This window comes from Scatophagus argus, chromosome 8 (genome assembly GCF_020382885.2).
Source record: "Scatophagus argus isolate fScaArg1 chromosome 8, fScaArg1.pri, whole genome shotgun sequence".
Taxonomy (NCBI): domain Eukaryota; kingdom Metazoa; phylum Chordata; class Actinopteri; family Scatophagidae; genus Scatophagus; species Scatophagus argus.
This window is the reverse complement of record NC_058500.1, coordinates 8,098,834-8,120,185: the sequence shown is the minus strand read 5'-3', so window position 1 is coordinate 8,120,185 and position 21,352 is coordinate 8,098,834. Positions and strand designations below refer to the sequence as shown.

Below are 21,352 nucleotides of genomic sequence, written 5' to 3'. Positions count from 1 at the left end.
ACTATCTTTCTTCACAATCATTTTTTTTTTGGTAATTTACCCGTACAGTACTTCACAACACATTCAAAGAATAAATTGACACATTTAATTAAATCTATAAAGCTTTTTTCCTTTTATTTCTAGCGAACATCATGTAACAGATTCACAATTTTTAAAAATATACATTTTTGTAGCTATAACATTTAAAAAGAAAAATCAACAAGTAAGGTTCTCTTTTTGAAAATAAAATAAAAAACACAAAAACTAAAGTGAGAGAGTGTGCTGAATCAGAAGAGATACCCGTATCTGAGTTTAAAATACTTTCATCATTTTTCCCTGCCTTCAAACATATACAGTACGTAAAAAATGAGATGGGAACAGAAGCGTACAGTACACAGGGGTCAAGAGTATTCACAAAGCATCATGTTCCAACGTGTTATTAGCACCATTACTCTTCAGCCGTACTGCACTTTTTTACTCTTTCCATCATTCAGTTTTTAATGGAAAAACACCATGAGTGTCGAGGCGATGTGGCACAGACCTGTCTGTGTGGGTGGGATTGTCTGTTACGCAGTTTTCATTAGTGTTCTCCCTTTCTCAGAGATAATGTTAAGAACATATTGGAGGGTAATGCCTTGACGAACAGTTGTATGAAATGACTCCCAGTGATGAGAATAAAAAAGGCGAAGAGTTGCTCATACATTCACCTTGCCTGCCCAGGCCGACAAGTAGACATCGGCTCAGAAGCAAGAAAACAATAAAAAAAAGATGCATTGCAAAATTGACAGAGAGATTGCATTAAATCTGTTTAGCATATTTACTGTATATAACATCTGTAATGTAATATATATATATATATATATATGTATGTATATATATATATTTATAGCCGACTTTTGTTCGTATATATCTGCAATGCTTCAATAGCGTTTACTTTCATAACACTGATTGAAAATCGATACCCTGCAGAAAACACTGTCAGTCAGTAAGTGTGTGGGACAACCATTACAAAAACAGAGTGAACACAGACATGTGCTTGATTGTCTCACTAAATGTCTTCAGTGTGTCTGTAAGGAGCCATCCAGAAATCCTCCAACTGCTGCTCCTTTAAGGGCTGTGCTAATTAAGGTTGAGGAAAGGCAGGGAAAGGACTGCATGGGTGCAACAAGGACTAGACGATTCATTTTTTGGGCAGCAGTGTGGACACCCGTAAATTGCGTTTTCTATTGTTTTTTTTTTTATTATTATTATTCCTTCCCTGCAACCCTGCCTTGAGGTCTCTCCATTGTTTGTCTTGGTGGGTGCAACAGAGACAAGGAGGGTGTGTATGTGCTTATGAGTGTGTGTGTAAGTATGCATGTATACATATGCATTTCCCAGTTTCTACTGCCACTTCATTAGCTTGGAGCCTTGAGGTAAATCCAGGAGGCTAGGAGCATCAGTTCTGGTTGATGGAAGGGTGTCTGGGGCAGACCAGCGCCTTTTGCGCGGACGCAGCTGCTCCTGAATGGGAGGCTCTGCAGCCAGGGCTCGTGGAGGGGCCGGTGCCGTAGGAGGCGGGTGGTAAGGAAGAGGGGGAGGAGGAGGTGGAGGTGGCATCTCCTCCCTGTGTGAGCTACTGGATGCTCCTGCAGCCCTGGAAGGAGGTTGGATGCGATGGGCCCTGGAGCTGGTACGCGTGTGTGTCCGGTGGGTTTGGGTGGGTGTGGGGGTAAGAGCCAGGCACACATCCCCCTCCATGAGCTGGCGGCAGGATAAGCCATACAGCTGTGAGGTTTTCTGGGGACAGCAAGAAGACCAGCCTCGGTCCTGCACAAAGAATGGATACTCCACCAAGACCTTCAGTAACTCCTACACAAAACCACAACATCGTTATACATTCAACCAAGAAGTCTCTCATGTCTATCACTTATTATCACCAAAAACTGACTTGATGAATTGACTGACAAAAACTTGATATGTAACAACATGCGTGAAGAATTACACTAATCTGTTTTCATCTGAGAAGATCAAGACAGATACACTGAAAGGTGACTGATTTGCATTGACTCTCAACGTGTTGTGCAGCTGCTCATGAATTTATCTCTGATTATGATGTAATGTAGATACCTTACTAAGTTGCAAACTGAAGAGAATATCTAAAGAGAAAGCTGACCTGAGTGTTGAGGTCTGTGAGGTGGACCTGCAGGTGGCTGAAACCCTGTGCATTGCTGGGGGAAATCAGCTGCACAGTACAGGTGCTGAGGTGGAACTCTGGAGAGGTGTCTGCGCTCCTCAAGAAGTCCTCAGTTCGCAGCTCCTCCACACGCTTCAACTGCCCACCGGCCAACTCAATGAGAGAACCCTTGGTGAAGTGAGGTAGGAGCGCCGGGGGAGATGGGTAAGGGGCTGGGGGTGAGGTGTGAAGATAGGAAGGAGATAATTCTCTCCCTCTGTCTCTTTGTCTGTCTTTCTGTCTCTCACGCTCACTGTCTCTTTCTTGGTCTTTATCATGTTGTAGATGCTTGTCTTTGTCTTTACCTCGCTCCTTGTCCCTTTGTAGGACTTTTTCTCTGTCTCTTTCTTGGTCTCTGTCCCGGTCTCTGTCTCGGTCTCTTTGTGACCTATCATGGCTGTTAGGCAGACCCTGTGGTGAGTGTGGTGAGTTCCTTAGATTGTGCTGCCTGGGGCCTTGCTCCCTGTGTGGATTGTACAGAGGTGTTCCTGAGGGGCTGAAGAGTGGGTAGGCCTGGGTCTGAGGGCTGGGGTGGCACACTGATCCCAGGGAGTAGTAGATCTGGGCTTCAGCTGGTGTGGCCCCTAGAGGGTCCAATAGACCCCCTCTACCTGCCCTGGGGACTAGTCCCAGGGGATGGGGACTGCTGGAGAGTAAATTGGAGCTGGTCTTAACTATTCCATGTGGATTTCTGTCCTGCAGCGAGGAATGTGGCTCAGCGCCCTCCTGAGCTTGACAGTCTGACAAAAATGGCCCTCCAGAATGAACACGGGATGCTAGATCCTCTTGCTGTCTCCGTCCACCATTAGTATGGGAGCTGTGTGGACTGATATCCATTCTGGTCCTGCTGCTATCATTCCCATATTCCCCTGTGAGTAGAGGCCTGGAGGTTGAGGCAGTCCTGCTGCCTAGCCCATCCAGGCCATTGGGCCTCTTACCCAGGTACCTGTGTCTGGCTTCAATTAAGCTTGGTTCTTGAGAGTAGAAAGAATGGTGGCTAAACAAATATGATGGGGAGAAGAGAGAGGAGCTGTTGTCCCTTCGACCACTGTTAATATAGGACCACATCTCTCTTGAATCAGCTGGGTAGGGCATCTTAAATGAGGAAGCAGAGGAAGAAGATGGGGAAGGTGGTAAGGAGAGGGGCCCTTCCCCTCTATGCCACCTGGAGTGGTGGGTCAGGGGTGAGGGGAGAGGATCATCTCTCCAGGCAGGAGAGCCCGAGCCCCTCCTCTCACCAACCTGCCCTGGGAAAAGGGGGAGAGAAGCAGAGGGAGAGTAGCTCAGGTGCCATGGTAGGGACAGGGTGAGGCCTGGTGCTGGAGCAGGAATGGGTGGAGGAGTATGTAGGAGAGCAGGGTTTGGGTTAATCAGAGCTCGGTCCCTGTCACTGGCCTCTCTGCCTCCCTCCCCTCCCCCTGTGCTGGACCGATTCCGAAGTGGCACTGGGGGTTTAAACTCATCCAGAGGGATGTGATGTTCTGTTGATCCTTGGCGAGACTCCCTCTTCTTGGGAGGGAGGCACTCTTTGCCGCGGTCGGGGCTGGGATTCATGGGTGGGCTCCAGCGGCAGTGGGGGCCCCCTGTGTGCGGGTGTAGGCTAGGTCACATGGGCCTCACGGGAGAACGAGGGGCACAGACAGAGGGTAAGGCTGCAACACAGCATCACTGTCAGGTCACTGTTGAGTTTTTTGTACTGAAGCACCACTCACCTACAGAAAAAATGAACAAGGACAGAAACAGAAAAAATGTAGATAAAAGGACAAAGAGAGAATTAATAGACACTGGGTGCAAGGATAGAAAAAAGACTGCCTGGCTGGTCCTGGCACCAGTTTTTATGAAGACTTAGCTGTCAGTCTGGTCAGACAGGCAAACAAACATTCAGCTGCTTCAGACAGATTGAGAGCAATAAGGCACTGACTTCTCCATATAAGCGACTTTAAAAAGGTTAGAAACTCTTAACTTTCTGATAGCCGTCACTAATTATTTCTTACCTATGTGCACTTCAGAGGGACTGAAACTACCCAACTTTCTCGTTTCATTCGAACACATAACTCCACATGTTGACTAAAAATACGTTTTGCAGCCAATGAAGTTCAGAAGCTGTGCAGTATGTATACACACACACACACACACACACACACACATCACAGCAGGAGAGTTTTCATCTCTGACTCTCAGGGGATGATTGGAATATGTAGATATGTTTTTGTACCACTTTCATGAACCACCCCCGTGACACCCCCGGGTGTTCTCTGTATTTCATATAAGCTTACTACTAGCAGTCCCCCCCCTCCACTAGCAGCAGCCACCACCACCAACACCATTCTCTGTCAGACACACACACGGACAGCAACAGACACACAAATACTCCCTCAGGCAGCTGTACTTACTCCCCCAGTGATAGGCAAAGCTGGTCACCACCCACCCAAAAGCTGACAGAAATACTGTTGATATTACCACCAGTTGTGGATACAGGATGTGTCTTTGCATATTAATTATGTGCCGCAGCAGGGGTGTGGGGAAATATGCGTGGCTGTGTGTGCGTGTGTGTGTGTGTACGTACGTGCATATATGGCACATTTATGTGCATGTGTAACTTTTTTTTCTGGAAAAACTGAGTGAATGTGTTTATTTGTTTAGGTCTTTGTGGTGTGTGTTTGTGTTTGAGTCCTCAAATGTGTCAGAGATTCTGCAGCCTTGTTTCATTCAGTGAGAAGTGCGGGGGAGCTCTACTAATTCTTTTCCAAACGTATTAAGTGAGCTCTTTTGAAGTGATGGCTGCCGCACCAGCTGTTCCCTCCACCACCACCACCACCACCACCATTGCTGCTCCCACTGCCACCACAACATCACAGCACCAGGATCCCTCTCAGCCCCACACTCAACCACATGTCTGTCTCAACAGCCTACCAACTCCCTGCCGTCTCACCATCAACCCCACTGTCACCATAGCAACTGTGTCCATGAACACATCCAGTTGGATATAGAGGTTAGATGGGGATACTCTATGGAGAGGCGGGTAAACTGTTGCTCATCAAGAGACTCGGTCCAAAAACAGAATAAGTGTTCGACTGGAGCAAGCTGTTGGTGCATCTGAGCGCAAAACTGAAAAGTGGGCATTGAAATGAGGGGGATTCATTGTCCCAGACACTGACTGTGCCATTGTGATGAAGGAGTAGAATGTGGGAAATATTTATAATGGACAGCTATTAGGTTTTTTCTGATGAACAGATAGCTTTAATTTTGTTGACATATTCCGTACCTGTTAGCTAGTTAGCTCTGTTAGCCTTTTAGCTAACAGTTGTATTAGCTGACTCTCCCTGCCATCTTACTCCAATGTATCCCACTAGATTCCCTCCATCTTGGGCCTGAAAACCGCCACCTCCTGGTGATCCAAGGCTCCTTTGCTAGCAGTGGAAACACCAATACTCCTTCAGTGCATAGCGTTCCTGGCCCAGGAGGAGTTAGTGAATACAACCGCCAGCTGCATGGCGAGTTTACAGCACAATAATTAACAGCAGTTAGTTACTACTTAGTTACTTTAGCAACAATTAAAGCTATCAATAAGAGTGATTTTCTCAATAAATATGACATCATGTCAGTTTCAGCAAATCTGTGATTAATTTTGAAAGATGTGTTTTTGCACAGTAATCACTGAGGCCCACATGAACGATCTGGCTTCTGTATATTTTCCAACTTGTTGTCTCCTATGTGTCTGATAAACAGTAAAATTCGTCAACTTCACAAATCGCAACTCACTGTAGCTGACACATTTTGACATTTTACCCAAGTAGGCTCAAAGTCGGTCGGAAGAACAATAGTCTCATGAAAAATTATGCATTTCTTTACAGTTACATATAGGCTTAACCCAAATAGTGCGAGAACCTGGGTGTGAAATAAAAATGAGAGAAGCATCCATTCTCCCTTTTACATTCTCCCTATTAATTTGAAGTTGTTATGTTAAAGTGAAATAGTTGCATAATGCTGCTTGAAGTATTGGATTTTCAGTTCAGCAGAAAGATAACATGACCTTCCGTGGGCTGAAAAAAACCCCACTGACCTCTGAGGTTCATGAAAATTGATAGATTTGATAGAAAAAAAGGCTTCAGACAGCAGCAACAATTATAAATCACTCTTTATGTAGTCCCGTACACTTATTTGTTTATAGTTTCCGATTTTTTCCCCCTAGAATATATATATGTATATATTTTTATCAAATCAGATTTCATCAAATCAAGAGAGGAAAAACTTATTCTTTCCATTATCAAAAATAGCAATAAACAGCAAAAAGCAATGAAAATAAAAAATAGCCCACATGATTACTCACTATTCAAAAGGTATAATTTGTTTAACTTATCACATTTTATTTTTGCTTAAGAACTCTGCTTTGAATGTACAAGAAGTTGAACTATAATCCATGTTTTTCAAAAAAAAAAAAAAAGATTTCTCTTTTTGTCCTCAAATGACTACCCTTGTTATATCAGCCCTAATGGAAAAGGTTGCCAAACTAGACCTCATGTAACTTTGGCAAAAAAAAAAAAAAAAAAAAAAAAAAAAAGTACAGAAAAACAAAGAACACAATTGTGCATGTGGAGGAGTTTGCACAGAAATGTCTTCTAACAGAACACTCCTACACTGTGCAGACATGCACACAGAGCTGGAGTTTAGCTGGAGCTATGTGGTCATACAGCATTTAAATATATCGAAAACACTAGATCACAGCCATAATGATATGAATATTACACATTTGTTCCAATGAAACAGACACTAAGACATTTCACATTTGCTATGCAAGCATAAATGCATTTATCTGAGTGTAATTTTTTTAAAGTAATTTTTGCATAAAACTGATGAAAAAAAAAACTTTCATCATAAAAATTTCCCAATTTTCACTTTCTTAATCTTGCTCTGAAGTTCTTATCAAATCTCACGTCTGTTTGCACCACTCCACCTCATCCCGCCTTTTCTCTGTACGCATTTCTCTGGACAACTGTCAAGCCTCTTCTCGATACTCATGACTGCAAACCTCAGAAAAACAGAACTACAGAACAGTCTCGTGTTTTTTTTCCTATTTTGCTATTAAAGGAGCAGCAATCAGTAGTCCAGCAATGCTAATTGCAATAGAAAAGGAGTAAACAACAGCTCTTTAATTCAAAAGAACAGTTAGAGAGTGTGGGAGCAAGCAGACAGGTTTGATGGAGTTAGTAGTTGTTGTGATGTAATGTGAGACTGACCTTAGTGCGAGCTGAGCAGACATCCCCGTGTTGGCAGTCATTCATGTTCCAGTCCTCCCAGAGGGTCAACCCACTCCTCAGCTCCTCACTGTGCTACAGTGCTCCTCCACAGCACCACTGCCAGTAATAACACCCGCAGATATCAGCAGCCTCCAGCTACAAACTGCCTCTGATCTCTGAACGCATGAAATAACACCAGCGAGCCCACCAAACTGAGGGAAAGAACTGAGAGCCTGCTATCCGTCTCTGTGTCTGTTGTGTATGTGAGCGTGTGTATGTCAAGAGAGTGTGTGTGTGTGTGTGTGTGCACTTGTGTGTGCAAAGGGCTGAGGAAATGAGTAATATCTAGCAGTGAGAAACATGTCTGCTATGCAGAGCCACACAGGCAGACCAGTTGCTGCTGCCGCCCACTTGCTTTAATCACTGTGAGTGATACAAACGCACACACACACACACACACACACACACACACACTCACATATATGATCATAGAAACGTACACACACAACCAGTCAAGGATGCAGCACATACAGATCATATATTTGATTGTACATGTTGACTATATGCTACCTTTGTGCTGTCTGACGGTTTGCTTTCCACCAGTTAAACACAGTTAAATGTATCTGAAAATGAAAGGCCATTAATCAATGAATTAATCATTGTTCTATATATATGAAGAACACTTTCAATAGACACGTTGACACATAAAAGAGGGGGAAGGATGGAGGGGAGGCAGAGAGACAGTTGATGAGAGACAGGGAGGGACGTGGTAGGAGGCTCATCCTACACACACTCTCAGACTTAGACATTTGCTGCTGCCTCTGACTCAAAACTAAACCTCACATCCATCAAGCGCACACTCACACACACACACACACACTCGCATGCACACACATACACACGATACTTGTTCTTTTTGTTTATCTGCAGTTTTCATTTGATTTTGTGTTCTTTGTTTTCATCAAAGCACTTTGTGACGAAGCTGTTGTTAAAAGAGCTTTCATGACTAAATTTGATTTGACTTCATATGCACACACACACACACACACACACACACACCCACACAAAAAAACATACACAGGCTCATACACTAACACTAGCACTGCAGGAGAGCTCTGAATGATTTGCTTCAGTGATTGAGTCAGTTCAAGTAAAGTGAGCTGACATGGCTGACATGGCTTTTTAGGACTGAATTTCTGAGAACAGTGCAGTTCATCCACGGCAAGAAATCACACACCTGCCAGTATGGCAACCTTTTACCAAGTGCTAAATAGGCCCAAGGTTGTGTGTGTGATAAATGTGATGTCATGCAAATAACCCAGTGTGTTCCTTGTCGAAATTACAGGATCAAACGTCATTTCATACAAGATTATGCAAATTAGGTATTTAAAATATACATTTTTTTGGAGGGGGGGGATAGATTTAATGATGCAATCAAAACATTACTGAAGGTAAATTGTAAAAAACATTCTTTATGTTCTATCACAAGAGCAGTTTATAGAACCTTTCAAACACACAGCAAAACGCAGACTTGTATCCACCAACAGTAAATTAGAGGTTAACCTTGTCTAACTTCTCAACCTCAGTGCAATGGAAAGTTAATCAGACTTGGAGGTGTGTGCAGACACATCAGCTTGAAGGCCACCTTGAAACATTCTCACAGTGAGGCGACAATTCAGAAGGAAGTCTGCTCTGACATTTAGGAGATCGCTTTTATTTTAAAGAGTGAATGCTGCATGAAGGTGATGTGCACAAGAGCCGTCTGCTCTATATCACAATTCATAGAAAAATATAGAATTTTATTTTTTAAGTGTTTTGGGGCTTTTTGGATTAGAATTAAAACTGTGAGGGTTTTTTTTTTTCTTTTTTGGATATTAGGGCCTCATTGTAAGATGGGAATTTAATCAGTTTTCAGTTTTGACAAAGAAAAGTAACATTAATATACAATTCTCTGGCTATAAATACATTAGAAAACAATCTTAAAAATAATAATAAACAAGAATCCATCTGTTCAAAATTGCACTAAATCATATTCATTGAGCAGGATCAATAGGCCAAGAATTGTAGCTTTCTTATTTATGAAAGCTAATTTGCAAACATGAAGTTGTTAATTCTGCCATAATTAGTTTTAAAAAGCTTTAAAACTAATTTTACTGCACAGCTGGCAGTGTGCAAAAATAGCATTGTTTTATAATATATTACATATGTATGGCTATGTTACACAAAGAAATCCAGTGCTCATAAGGTGTCAGAGTAGAATTAGCGGTTTAAATTAACGTGTCCACAATTATTCAAGTTAACCTTTGATACAAATAACATTTTTTCTTTTTCTTTTTTACCAATAGGATTAAAACTAAAGAGAAATCCCACTGTGTCTATCAAAAGATAAAAAAGTAGACAAGTAGGTAACAAATAAAATGTAGTGAAGTGAAGCAAGTAGAATAATTACTCCCAATTCCCTAAATATCATAGACATCTCTGTAATTGTGTAAATTACACAATATATCTACTTCTACATAAATAGTTACATCAGTCAGTGTAAATTCAGATGTAATAGTCCAGTCATAGTGAAAGAGAAGGAAACAGAGCAAAAACAAGAGGGTATTTACCACAATATAGAGATATAGAAATGACTTTGGTGCTCTGCTTATGCATGTACACTTTGATATTTAGCCTATTGAGCACACACACGCAGACAGACAAACATCAGCGTGAACAAACACACAGTGGAGTCACACTGTGCTGTCAATCTTTTGTGGCACCAGTGAGACAGTTTTGGCACACTCTTTATCCTTCTCATGCTTGTTGTTTCTGTCTGTCTCTGTCTGGATTTGCACTATTTAATCTGCCCATAACAAACACACGTGCACAGAAACGCGCTCAGGGTCACGCCCAGACAAGAAAGGTCAGATGAATCAGACTGCACTCAGTGAACCATAGTGGCAGAGGTTGTAAAGGAGTCTTTCACTTCCACAGGTGAAACTTTAAAGTGTGGATTTGGTACAACTCCTTATAGTTTTACAGCCCTTTGAATCTAAAACTCTATTTTGAGCTGTATTTTTTCTTCTCCTTTGCTCATGTGTAGCCTTGTGTGGGGTGTCTGATCAAATTTCAGGTTTGGGGGGGGGGGGGGGGGGGGGGGCAGATCTGTGGTGAATGTCTGATGCAGCAGATATTTGTTGCTGAATGTGACAGATCTGAACAGAGGGGAGCAGAAGAGGAGAGTGGAGGAGGGTGGGGTATAGAGGACACGATAGATAGATAGATAGATAGATGGGAGGAGGGGAGGAGGGGAGTACTACTAGCCTTGTGTGGCAGCTTACTCCACAGGGAGCTGGGCTAAGCTGATAAAAGGACAGGGTGATATGGGCGATAGCTTATTGGGCAAAAGGCCAGGTCATCCTCCATAGCTCTGACCCATTCTTCATCAGGATGAGCCAGCAGCCCTGCCCGCAGCAGGCTCAACCACGATGAGGATGGGCTTATGGCTCGGGAGTTACTATTAACACCCATACACACACACACACACACACACACACACACACACAAGGGGTATGCTGCATGTACACAGAAATATAAACATATGCACATTCAAATCCTTAAAATGGCACCTGTTCCTTTTCCCTCACAAAAATATATGAATATGCAAATATTTTTTTGGTTCAAAAGTTTGACGACTGGACCCAAGATGTCTCCTACTACACTGTAAAGTCTATTTTCAGTGTCTGAAAATAGACTTTTCAGCTTCAGGTTTCTATTGTATGATGAATATTGAACCATGACTGTCTTCCAAACTATTCATGATGTCACAAATTGTGCTTGTCGACCCGCTGCATAAAATCAGATTTTCAGTGAGCCGAGATGAAATTTCCACTCTGAGCAATGGATATGAAAATAGGTCTGTAGTGTCAAACTTCATTTCACACGGTGAGGCCCAAACGTTCAGCTGCAGGAACAAGAGGGAGGACTCTGACAATAAGTGTGTGTGGCCTAAGTTGTAAACCAAGTATGCAAGAAAAGAGCTGATAGGAAGAGAGCAGGACGGTGTGAGTGATGCAGACTATAGGTGACGCCTGTAATGTATTGCTGGGTTAATCCCTGTGAATCCTAACTGGTACGGTCTAAGGCAGGCTTAGTATAGTTCTGGGAGGAAATCCCCCTATGTAGTGGTACAGGCCATTAGCCCCTAGGGTATAAATAGGGCAGCTATGGCTCCTTAAGCTGGCTTTTACGCAATATCAGTTAAAAATATGACTTGACTAATTACATGCAGGTCAGCCAGTCAGCAGAAGCAAAAATTCCTTCACCTCGTTCTCATCTTCCTCTGACTGTGGCAGACTACTGCAGTGTTCCTGTATCCATACACACTAACATATACTGCAGACATGCATGTGCACACACAGATCTACAGAGAACCAGTGGAACGGTGAACAGGTATTCATCAAACACTGTGGCTGCTTTTTACTAAGGCGGGTGTTACGTTATTGTCATTCACTGACATTTAAGTGTCTACTGATGGCAGTTTCAGTTTTGTACTTTTTCCACTGCCTCATTCTGATAATATACCTCTTTTGTGGCATCTGCACCAAGTATTTTTTTCAACCACAGAGAGACAACTTTGGTTTCAATTTGCGTGCATCATATACATGACAAAGAAGTAAAGAAAACATGACACAAACAAATGCACCACTATCAGTCAGGTGACAGCGATTCTTATGCAACTGCAGTGATGTCACATGCTGATGATGTACAGTCATGTTGTTCCATTTCCATTCTTCTTCTACTTCTTTTTTTTTTCTGAATTAGGTTTTCAACTTTTCACATGCTCAGCCTCACTGGCTGTGACATGATTATCCCAACTTAGAGCCCTTGATGCGAATAGTACTCTCATGCTATAAGATCAGTAGCTTACAAGGGGAGCTGAGGGTGGAGGAGAGGAAAAGAGACAGAGAGAAACCCAGAGGTGTGATGGGGTAAAAACAGCTTGAAAGAGAGTGTGTGTGTGTGTGCGTGTGTGCGTGTGTGTGTGTGTGTGTGGTTATGAAAGGAAATAGGGGGGATTACTTTTCATTCCAAAAATTTGTTTGTTTTTTTTTTTGGTACTGTCCCCTGGTGATTGTCAGTCAAACCGTATTTCTTTTGGTTCTCTAGTTTTGCATCGAAATGTCAGCAAGCTGTAAGCATAGTGATGACATCTCCATGGAGAAAGCGTGGCCAGGCCTCCTGTTGGTTGCTCAAGTGCCATTCATTTTCAGAGAGACTGTCTAGACTGGCTTCATAGATACTGTCTGGAATACCTTTATCACTGCTGGTATTCAAGGCAACAGTGCTATACACTGCCATTATTGCTGTTGCTCTACAACCCCTCCCACACCAAATCTGCTGCCCAGCCGCAGACAGTCACAGCCATTTATTCAACACATGGCTTATGCTGTTTGTTGTACAGGCTGAAAATTGTATTAAAATTGCATCGAGTGGGTTTAATGCTTGTTTTCAAAATTAACAATAGAGTCCCACTAGGGAGGGAAAACCTTTATCACTCAGTTATTTGATAACCGCTGCTAATAACTACAAAAAAAGATGATGAAAGATGGAAGATAAATTAGAGAAAGAAATGTTTTGCTGAGTGATTTTGATGTTGTGCAGGATTAAAAAAAAAGAAGAAAAATGAATAGCAAAGGATTGCAAGGGTAGACAATTTCAGGACAGGCTTTCAGGACACTATTAATGCCATAAGCTACAGGATGTCTCAAATATTACACTTTCTGTACAGTGACACCAATACCAATACTGTGCAACATATTGTGTTTGTGCACCCTGGGTCTGTCCGTACAAGGGAGCAGATTTACTTGCATGGGTTCCAGCAGGCAAAAGAGGCAGGCCTGGTTGAAAAAGTGTGGGTGTAATGTGGTGGGAGGCAGGAGTTGAAAGGTCATTGACCCCTATTGTAGATGAAGTGTGGAGGAGGAGGAGAACATACTGCTTGATCATACACAAGGGTTCGCGAGTCAGGCCCAAGGAAAACATGCGAACACAAAGAGTGAAGGAAAGAGCTCAGATAACAGACAGACTGCATACATACGCACACACACATTCACATGCAAACACACTCTGCATCCTATTAAAATATCATTTTCTGCACCATCCTCTCATGCTACACCCCGACCGGCAGGTATGTCTGTCACCTTAAAGTAGTCTGGCACGGTGTCAATTGTATTCAGACACCTGCCGCTGTTTGGGATTATTCATCACACTACTGGCTTGCCAGCTGAGTTCCCAAGCCAATTCCATACCCTTCCAACTGCGCAAGTGCTGATCTGAGAACAGTGGCAAAGGAGGTCCCCTTGACCGATTTAAAAACGGTATAAAGACAAAACAAATTCAGGATCAGCATTTAGTCATCAGTTCAATTTAGAAAAAAAAGAAAAATCACACGAGCTCCTTATTTTAACTCACTTTCTCTGTCAGTGGTTGACATGCAAGACATGCAAAGACATGCAGGTCTCTGTTTCCTCATACGTGTGACAGTGAGTGTCCATCACACATCTTGCAATGAACTGACGAGTGCTGCTCTTTGAAACCCCGAAAATGAACTCATTAGGTGGGGTTATGTGGGGTCATGTAGCGTCAAATATCTGCTAAACTGCTGTGAGCAAAAGCTGCTTCACAGGGTGAAAGATGGGAATTTGTCTCAGAGCAAATATAATACATTCAGCCTTAAAAAAAACACATGATTCAACTGCGTAGTCTTGGTAGGAATGAACGCTTTACTCTCTAAGTTTTCCCTCTCTGTCTGTTTCAGTTTCGACGCCCCCCCCCCCCATAACACCACACACTCTTAGTCTTTCTCTCTGTCTTTCCTTCTCACTCATCTTGCTGGCTGTGTGAGAGCACACACTCAACGTGGGTGAGAGTGCTAGAGTATATGACTGTCAACACAAGGTGCAGGGTGTGTGTGTGTGTGTGTGTGTGTCTGCCTGTCTGTGTGGTGCTGTAGGTGGAGAGGCACAGCAGGGCGTGAAGGAGCGCTGTGATAATGACAGGCCATGCATTATATAACATGCAGCTTGCATAAGGAGAAGATTATTTTGGGTCCAGATATTGAGGATGTATAAGTAATTTTTTTTGAGTGGGTGTACAGCACTATGTGCACGGATGTGTGCTTGTGTAAAAATGTTCTGAAATGTACTCATTTCTGTGGCATCTTTCGAGGAGTGTGGGGGTGTAAGTAAACTAAAGTGTATTATGTGTTTGTAAGAAGGGGGCATGAATGTTTTCAGATTTTCTTTCATAGCTATCTGCATATCAAAACAAGTATGTGGGAATGTTGGCACATTTGTGTACAGTGTGCATAAGGGTGTCTTTATTGCGAGCTCCCACTCATTATCACTTCTAGCCTTCGGAGAGATCCACTTGAAAAGAACTGATTCTCCTTGTCAGGCGCAAATCTCGCAACTTCCAGTTTTTGATGATTTTCGTGTTTGAGCTTGCGTTACGGGAACGGGCTGAACGAGTTTTAGGGACTGTCTCACGGCCACTCGGTCACAAGCCTGTGGTCCTGCTGGATGTGTTGTGTGGAGTCATAGAAGTGAGGCAGAGCAGATAGAGTCTCCATGTGCCACTGCCTCCTCTGTGCGCCTCGCTCCATGCATGAGTGTGCCCCTGTAAAAATAGACCTCTTAAAGGGCCAGCAGCCACTCAACCTTCTCCCTCAAGAGGCCTTTTCTGCTCTTCAGGGTGACAGTACTCTAAGAAACACTGAATAGGAGAACATGCTGTATTTCTCATTCAAGTCACAGAAACAAGTAGTATTTCTGCGTCCCAAAAGACATAGGAACATCTCTATTCTCAGTTTCTGTTTTGTCACCTTTACATCATTCATGAGGGTACTTTTCTGGTATACAGCCCGAGTCAGAAAATAAAGCTCCATGTTTTATGTTTGTAAGTCACGGTAACACAGAAAATCTGAGTTTTCAATCTACCTGACAACAGCTAGAGCCCCACCTTGGCTCTCATACATCATCCCATGCAAACTCTGGCACAGTCATTGCTTTAACATGACTGTGACAAATCCAACACTGAAAACTACAAGTAAAAATTGCTCCCAGCCTACAAGGTACACATTGTAACTGCGTGTGTGCTCAAAACAAGCATTTTTAGAAGCAATCTCTCAGTGACACAGGATTTCCTGTACACACCAGCAGATTGTCCTCATAATTGAAATAAGTGAATTAAGTCAGCAAAGACAAATGTACATCTCGCTTGAAAGATGAGCTGAGAACTGTTGGAACCTGTGAAATGTTCCTATATGCAGCATATGGGATATCACTGCAGCAGAAGGACAGCGCCTGCAGTAGCAGAAATAGACATACAGAAATCATAATTGTGCACACTGGCGTAGTATTTCTCCATGGAGAATGGCAAGAAATGAGTAGGGATTTGAGTGGAGTCGGTAACTGAGCCTCAAACGTAGCTGTGATCCCAATAGAGGGGCGCAGAAACAGATACATTTGAAGTCCGAGTCCATTTGAAGTCATGTAGTAAAGTTATAATTAAAAATTAAAGATGCTTTTGTAAGTTCTTCCAGATGCCTCATGTATGCTGCACACTGGTTGAATGAGAGGTTGGATGGCTGATGCCCTTGCACACCTGCACATCCGCCCTTACATGAGATCTTTCCCAGACTTGCCCCCAACACCTGCACCACCTAATTTTTCTCTCTTCCTACTTCCTCCTCCTTCTGTCTGTTTCCAAAATTTCCCCGACTCAACTAACCCCACCCTCACCAATCTCATATCCGTCCTTCCCAGTTTAAGCGGGCTCCTCCAGGGCCCCTGGCTATCTCTGGACCAGGGCTATTTAAGCCCGCTGCTCTAATTCTGAAAGTCCTGATCTGCCGTCAGACTGAGTGATGGACCTTCACCTATTTCTCTCTCTTGCTCTTTCTTCTTCACACATGCCTTGTCTCTGAATCCATCACACTCTTCCTCTTGTTCACACTCTCTCCTTTATTCTCTTCCATGCGCACAAACACCCCCACATACAGGTGCCAACTTACATGAGTGTATACCCCACGCTCATTCACACACACACACACACACACACACGTACACACACACACACACGTACACACACGCCTTTCAGACATATTTCCTCTCTATAATTAATCCAATTTACTCTCAGGATGACAGGTATGTACAGAGTAACTGCTAAACCTGTTTTCTCAGAACATTCCAAACACACAGCACGCAGCCACGCAGCTCTGTTTATCCTTTCATTCAAAGTTGATAACACACCTGCGCTTCCTCTCTCCTACACATACACACACACACAAACACAAACACAAACACACACATACACGTACAGAGAGAAGGAAGGAGTGTGGTCACATACCTTGCCGGGTGCCTTTGAGTAGCAGGTAGCAGAGAGTTTACACATTGGATCAGGCAGCACAGCAGACACGTAAGAATATCCAGTTTTGAGACTGTGAGTCTCTTCCTCCTCGCTACTGCTCAGCCTCCCCTCCCTTCATCCAATTCCTGCCTCTCCTCCTTCTCTCTCTCTCTCTAAACGCCTCTTTGCTCACTCTCTCTCTCTCTCTCTCTCTCTCTATCTCTGTGTGAGTGCGCTCCCTTTCTCTCTCCTCAGCATGCTTGATCTCTCTAACCCCCTCCCTTCTTCTCTCTCCCCTTTAGCTCTAGCTGACACACACCTTCTATCTCACCCCTACAACTTCAGTCTACACTCATCCCTCTTAGTAAGTCTCTCTGAGACACAGTGACACTTGATAACTTTTTCTTTCCCCTGCCTAATATGCTCTCTCTCTCTCTCTCTCTCTCTCTCTCTCTCTCTCTCTCTCTCTCCCTCTCTGGGAGTGTATAATTAGACAGAGCTCAGTGGTAATTCAGTCAGGCTCATTGTGGGAGCCTTAGCATTGCTGCTCATGTTTGGCTGGTAGCCCAGCGGCTTCACTCATTAACCTCCCCCGAGCCGCAGAATGGACCAGCCCACGGCTCGTGCTATTTGCCGCAACACCTCAGCCTCTTAGCTCGTCAGCCAATTGCAGCCCACAGGGATGATGGGAAAGGTGTGCGCTTGGCGGGGCACACTGTACTGTAGGTGAGAGAGCTAAACATAATCACTAAGTATTGACATGTTACAGGAGATGAAGTCTAACACCAGCTAGTCAAATGTGACATACTCTGGCTTTACATCACAGTCATAAGAATCCAGTTCTCTTTTAGCTTAATCACTTGGTCATGATGTGTGTGCAGTAGCATCATGTGCTTTTCTTTCAAGCATGAAACCACTAAAGACCACTCACATGTTTTATTGTGAAACTACTGCGAGGTATGGGAATGTCTTGTGTAATGTACCAATAAGTCATATGCTCTCTTTACTGTACAGCATGCCCCAGTTCCCATCACTTATGACCTGGCATAAACCCCATAGAGATTCTTCCTTTTCATCTCAGCTGTGTAGAAAAAAACACTGGCAGTTTTTTTAGAGAAATGAAAGTTGTAGAAAAACAGTGTTAGATTATATTGTTATTTAAGTGTTTATCAGACTTAAAAAAAGTCATAGTCATCCTTGTCTCCAACAACAAACAATCTCATGATCTCCGTCTTCTCAGTCACTAACAAATGTTTACTCTGATGCGTTAAACAGCACCTGGGTAAGCACTTCCACTATCTTTTTGGCTTTGTCATCAGGGGGAAAACATTTGACTCGGGTCCAGAGCTGGCAGTGTCAGGCCAGGCCGGGTCATGTGAGCAGCTTACAAGGCAGGGATCTCTCTGCAGGACAATGTCTAAGGGAGTTGGAATCTACCACTCACACCTGCTGAGTTGAAAGTCAAGTGCGACTCTTTATTTATCTGTGATCGCAGTCTTCCCTGCTGGATCGAGCAATTAGCACTTTCACTATTAAAACATTTCTTCTCTTTGTTTTATTGTCCTATCAGTTGGAGAATCCTGGGTGTGGAAAATGTGCAATACATAAAAAACTGATCACTTTGAGTATGTTCATACAAACCCGAACACACATTTTAGGACATTTTTAGTCACAAATTTTGAATTAAGTTCTGGATCTATTGGGTATGTTGCATCATAAGCCATCACCAGCTGAGAGAAGAGTCGGCCCTATTCATGTGTGGAAAATTCTGCCTCTAAAAAGTTACATCCAATAACTAAGTTAGACTTAAAATCACATTCATTTTTCTCATACTTTCGCTTGATTATTGTTTGGGCATCAATGGGCTCAATTAGGTGACTCTAAAAATAAAGCCATAAATAATAGACATAAAAATAAAATAAAGCCATCGGAGCCAATCAAAAGTTTCACAGCCATAATTACTGCTGCACCACTGAATAATAACCCTCATAGGTCATATTCTCTTCTGTTCAGTCCAGTAATAGTCAGAGCTATTGTAAGCAGCAATATCCAACTTTAGATTTTGTGTCACCTACACACGCACACACACACACAAAAGAAAATGTAGACCCTTCAGAACATTTTCAGCAGGTGCAAAGATTTTAATGCTTAACAGAAATTTGTTTTTGCTCTTTCAGCTCAACAACATAAAAAAATCAAATTATTTTGGCAAAGGTCATCACTGATTTCATGTCAAGCAAGCGTTATCTGGAGGAAGTTTCTGTTTGACTGTTGCCCAGGGGTAGGATGAAGATTGTGATCAAACAAGTAGAGTGTGGGAGGGGGGGTGACTTGAGCACTGATCAAGAGATCACATGTTGTGTGTGTGTGTTGTGTGTGTGTGTGTGTGTGTGTGTGTGTGTGTGTGTGTGTGTGTGTGTGTGTGTGCGTGTGTTCATATGCGTGCATGTTTCGTTTGCTCTTGTGATCATTAGGCACTACACAGCCCAAACGTCTTAGTATCATTTCCTCTCTCCTTCTCTCTTTCCCATTCTCACTTCTCTATTCACACTACAACATCCTATAAACACGATGTAAATAGAAATGGGAAAAGAAACTCCGTCTGATCAGAGAAAAAGTTGTCATTATCAAAAAATGACACTGGGATTGTGCCTTTAAAAATGTTGTCTTTCCTCAGACGATACTGCTGAATCAGTGAGGCACTGATGACAGATCACTTTACCAAAACGTGACGAATTCAGGCAATACATTCGAGCCTGGCATTTGTTAATGAAGTTTCTATTAAATGTTACCTGTTAAGTAAATCAACAGTGTGCCAGGTGTGCCAGTGATGTACAGTCAATGAGAGCAAGTCAAGTGTGCATAGCGTGACGTAAGGTGTTGCAGGGGGTGTAAAAGTCACACCATTGGACACCGCCTTAACAATCTTATAATCCACAGAAGGGGTGTCAGGGTCTCTCTGTGAGAAACCTGACCGCGCTCAAGTCCCCTCACTATATTACACTTTCAGAGTGTTTGGTGGCCCACAGAGCTCAGAGATAGAAGATGGTAGTCCACTGAGAAATAAAAAAGGTAACTGAGCATATGAAGGCACAGTCAGTGTGTGGCAATACCTCAAGCCAAAGACGGGAAATCTTTGACTTTAATGTGAGACTGAGAAAATGAGCCAATCACACGGCAGCCAGGCACAAACCCGTGATTCCTGCCTACACACACACACACACACACAGCAGTGACAAAGCCACAATGAGACAAATTCACTATGAGTGTTTGTTATGTTACGTGTTTTCCTATATGCTGTACATACATATGTATGGATGTAGCGTGCATGTGTGTGTGTGTGTGTGTGTGTGTGTGTGTGTGTGTGAAAGTGACTCACCCTGTGTCAGTTATTCCTCTACTAAAGTGTCCTTTCCTTTTCTACTTCACACCTCTCCAGTTTGCTATTTTTGGACTATGTTAGCAGAACTAGTAGTATCCAGCAGATCACACACACATAGACACACACACACACATGCACGTACACACACACTTACTACAACATGCAAAACCCATTGGGAGTGTTTTGGAAGAGCGAGAGGAGACGTGCATCTTGCATCTTTTATGGTGCACTGACACAAAAAGCTGATTCGGTGGAGCAGACAGAAATATCCAGGGTTACTCGCAAAGTGAAAAATATCGTATTGCATAAGATGGTGAAAGGACCTGACCACGTAAATGCAACAGTAGCTCTCTATCCCACAATGGCACGCACACTCGTTTACTCACACACGAGCATGAGCTCACACACACACAGTGATGTCCTAATAGTGTCCTGCAGGCAGGCGGGCAGAGGCGGGCTGGGGTAGAGAAACTGGAGCTCACGCAGAGTGCTGACTCAGGGAACAAACCAGTGAAAGAGACCAGAGAGAGAGGGAGAGAGAGAGAGAGAGATGGGGGATGGGGGGTGGGGGTGGTGTTCTACACTGAGGTCTCACGACTTGCGTGGGCAAACCAGAAAGTCCTGACCACCACTCTGAGTACTTTATATTGTGTTACCCACTGCTTTGAGGTTAAGACCAAAGCTGCTCGCTACTGTTCCTCCATTGAGAAAATGGAGAAGTGAAAAGAAGAAGTTGCTCTCCATCTTCATCATTTTAGTTATATTTTTTGGCTCCACATTTGTTCTTGAGTTCTGAGTAAATGCTTTGTCAGTGCTGTGACATTTGTTCCTCTATGACTACCAACTTGAAGGATAACTCTGCCAAGTTGGCTTCAGATCTCTGCTAAAAAGAAATGGGACCCACATCTGACAGTCAAAATAGTTGCTGATTATTTTCCCAGTGACTGCCTAATCAGTTAACCAACTAATCATTTCAGCCCCAAGATTCACTGTTGGATTTCAGCAATTACTTTTGTCAGTAATTTCTTCTCCTGGCCAACAGAGATGGAGCTGTGTAGCAAACTAACAGACCAAAATTAACCTTTATTTTTCGGCAGCAGTATATGCGGTATGTATTGGTATGCGAGTGTGTAATGTTACGTATAT

General features: G+C 43.1%; 1 protein-coding gene across 2 annotated transcripts; it reads right to left on the bottom strand.

Moving 5' to 3' along the window:
* Window positions 1-93: 93 nt before the first annotated feature.
* Window positions 94-17,185, bottom strand: zmp:0000000926 (genetic suppressor element 1). 2 transcript variants are annotated; one of them, XM_046397135.1, is made up of 4 exons: window positions 16,825-17,185; window positions 7,432-7,548; window positions 2,135-3,906; window positions 94-1,830 (listed from the first exon to the last, which is right to left on the bottom strand). In XM_046397135.1, the coding sequence occupies exons 3-4, from the start codon at window positions 3,746-3,748 to the stop codon at window positions 1,363-1,365; spliced, it is 2,082 nt and encodes a 693-aa protein (XP_046253091.1). In that variant the 5' UTR covers window positions 3,749-3,906; window positions 7,432-7,548; window positions 16,825-17,185; the 3' UTR covers window positions 94-1,362. The 2 variants fall into 2 exon arrangements, with proteins under 2 accessions (XP_046253091.1, XP_046253090.1); XM_046397134.1 differs by lacking the exon at window positions 7,432-7,548.
* Window positions 17,186-21,352: the final 4,167 nt, after the last annotated feature.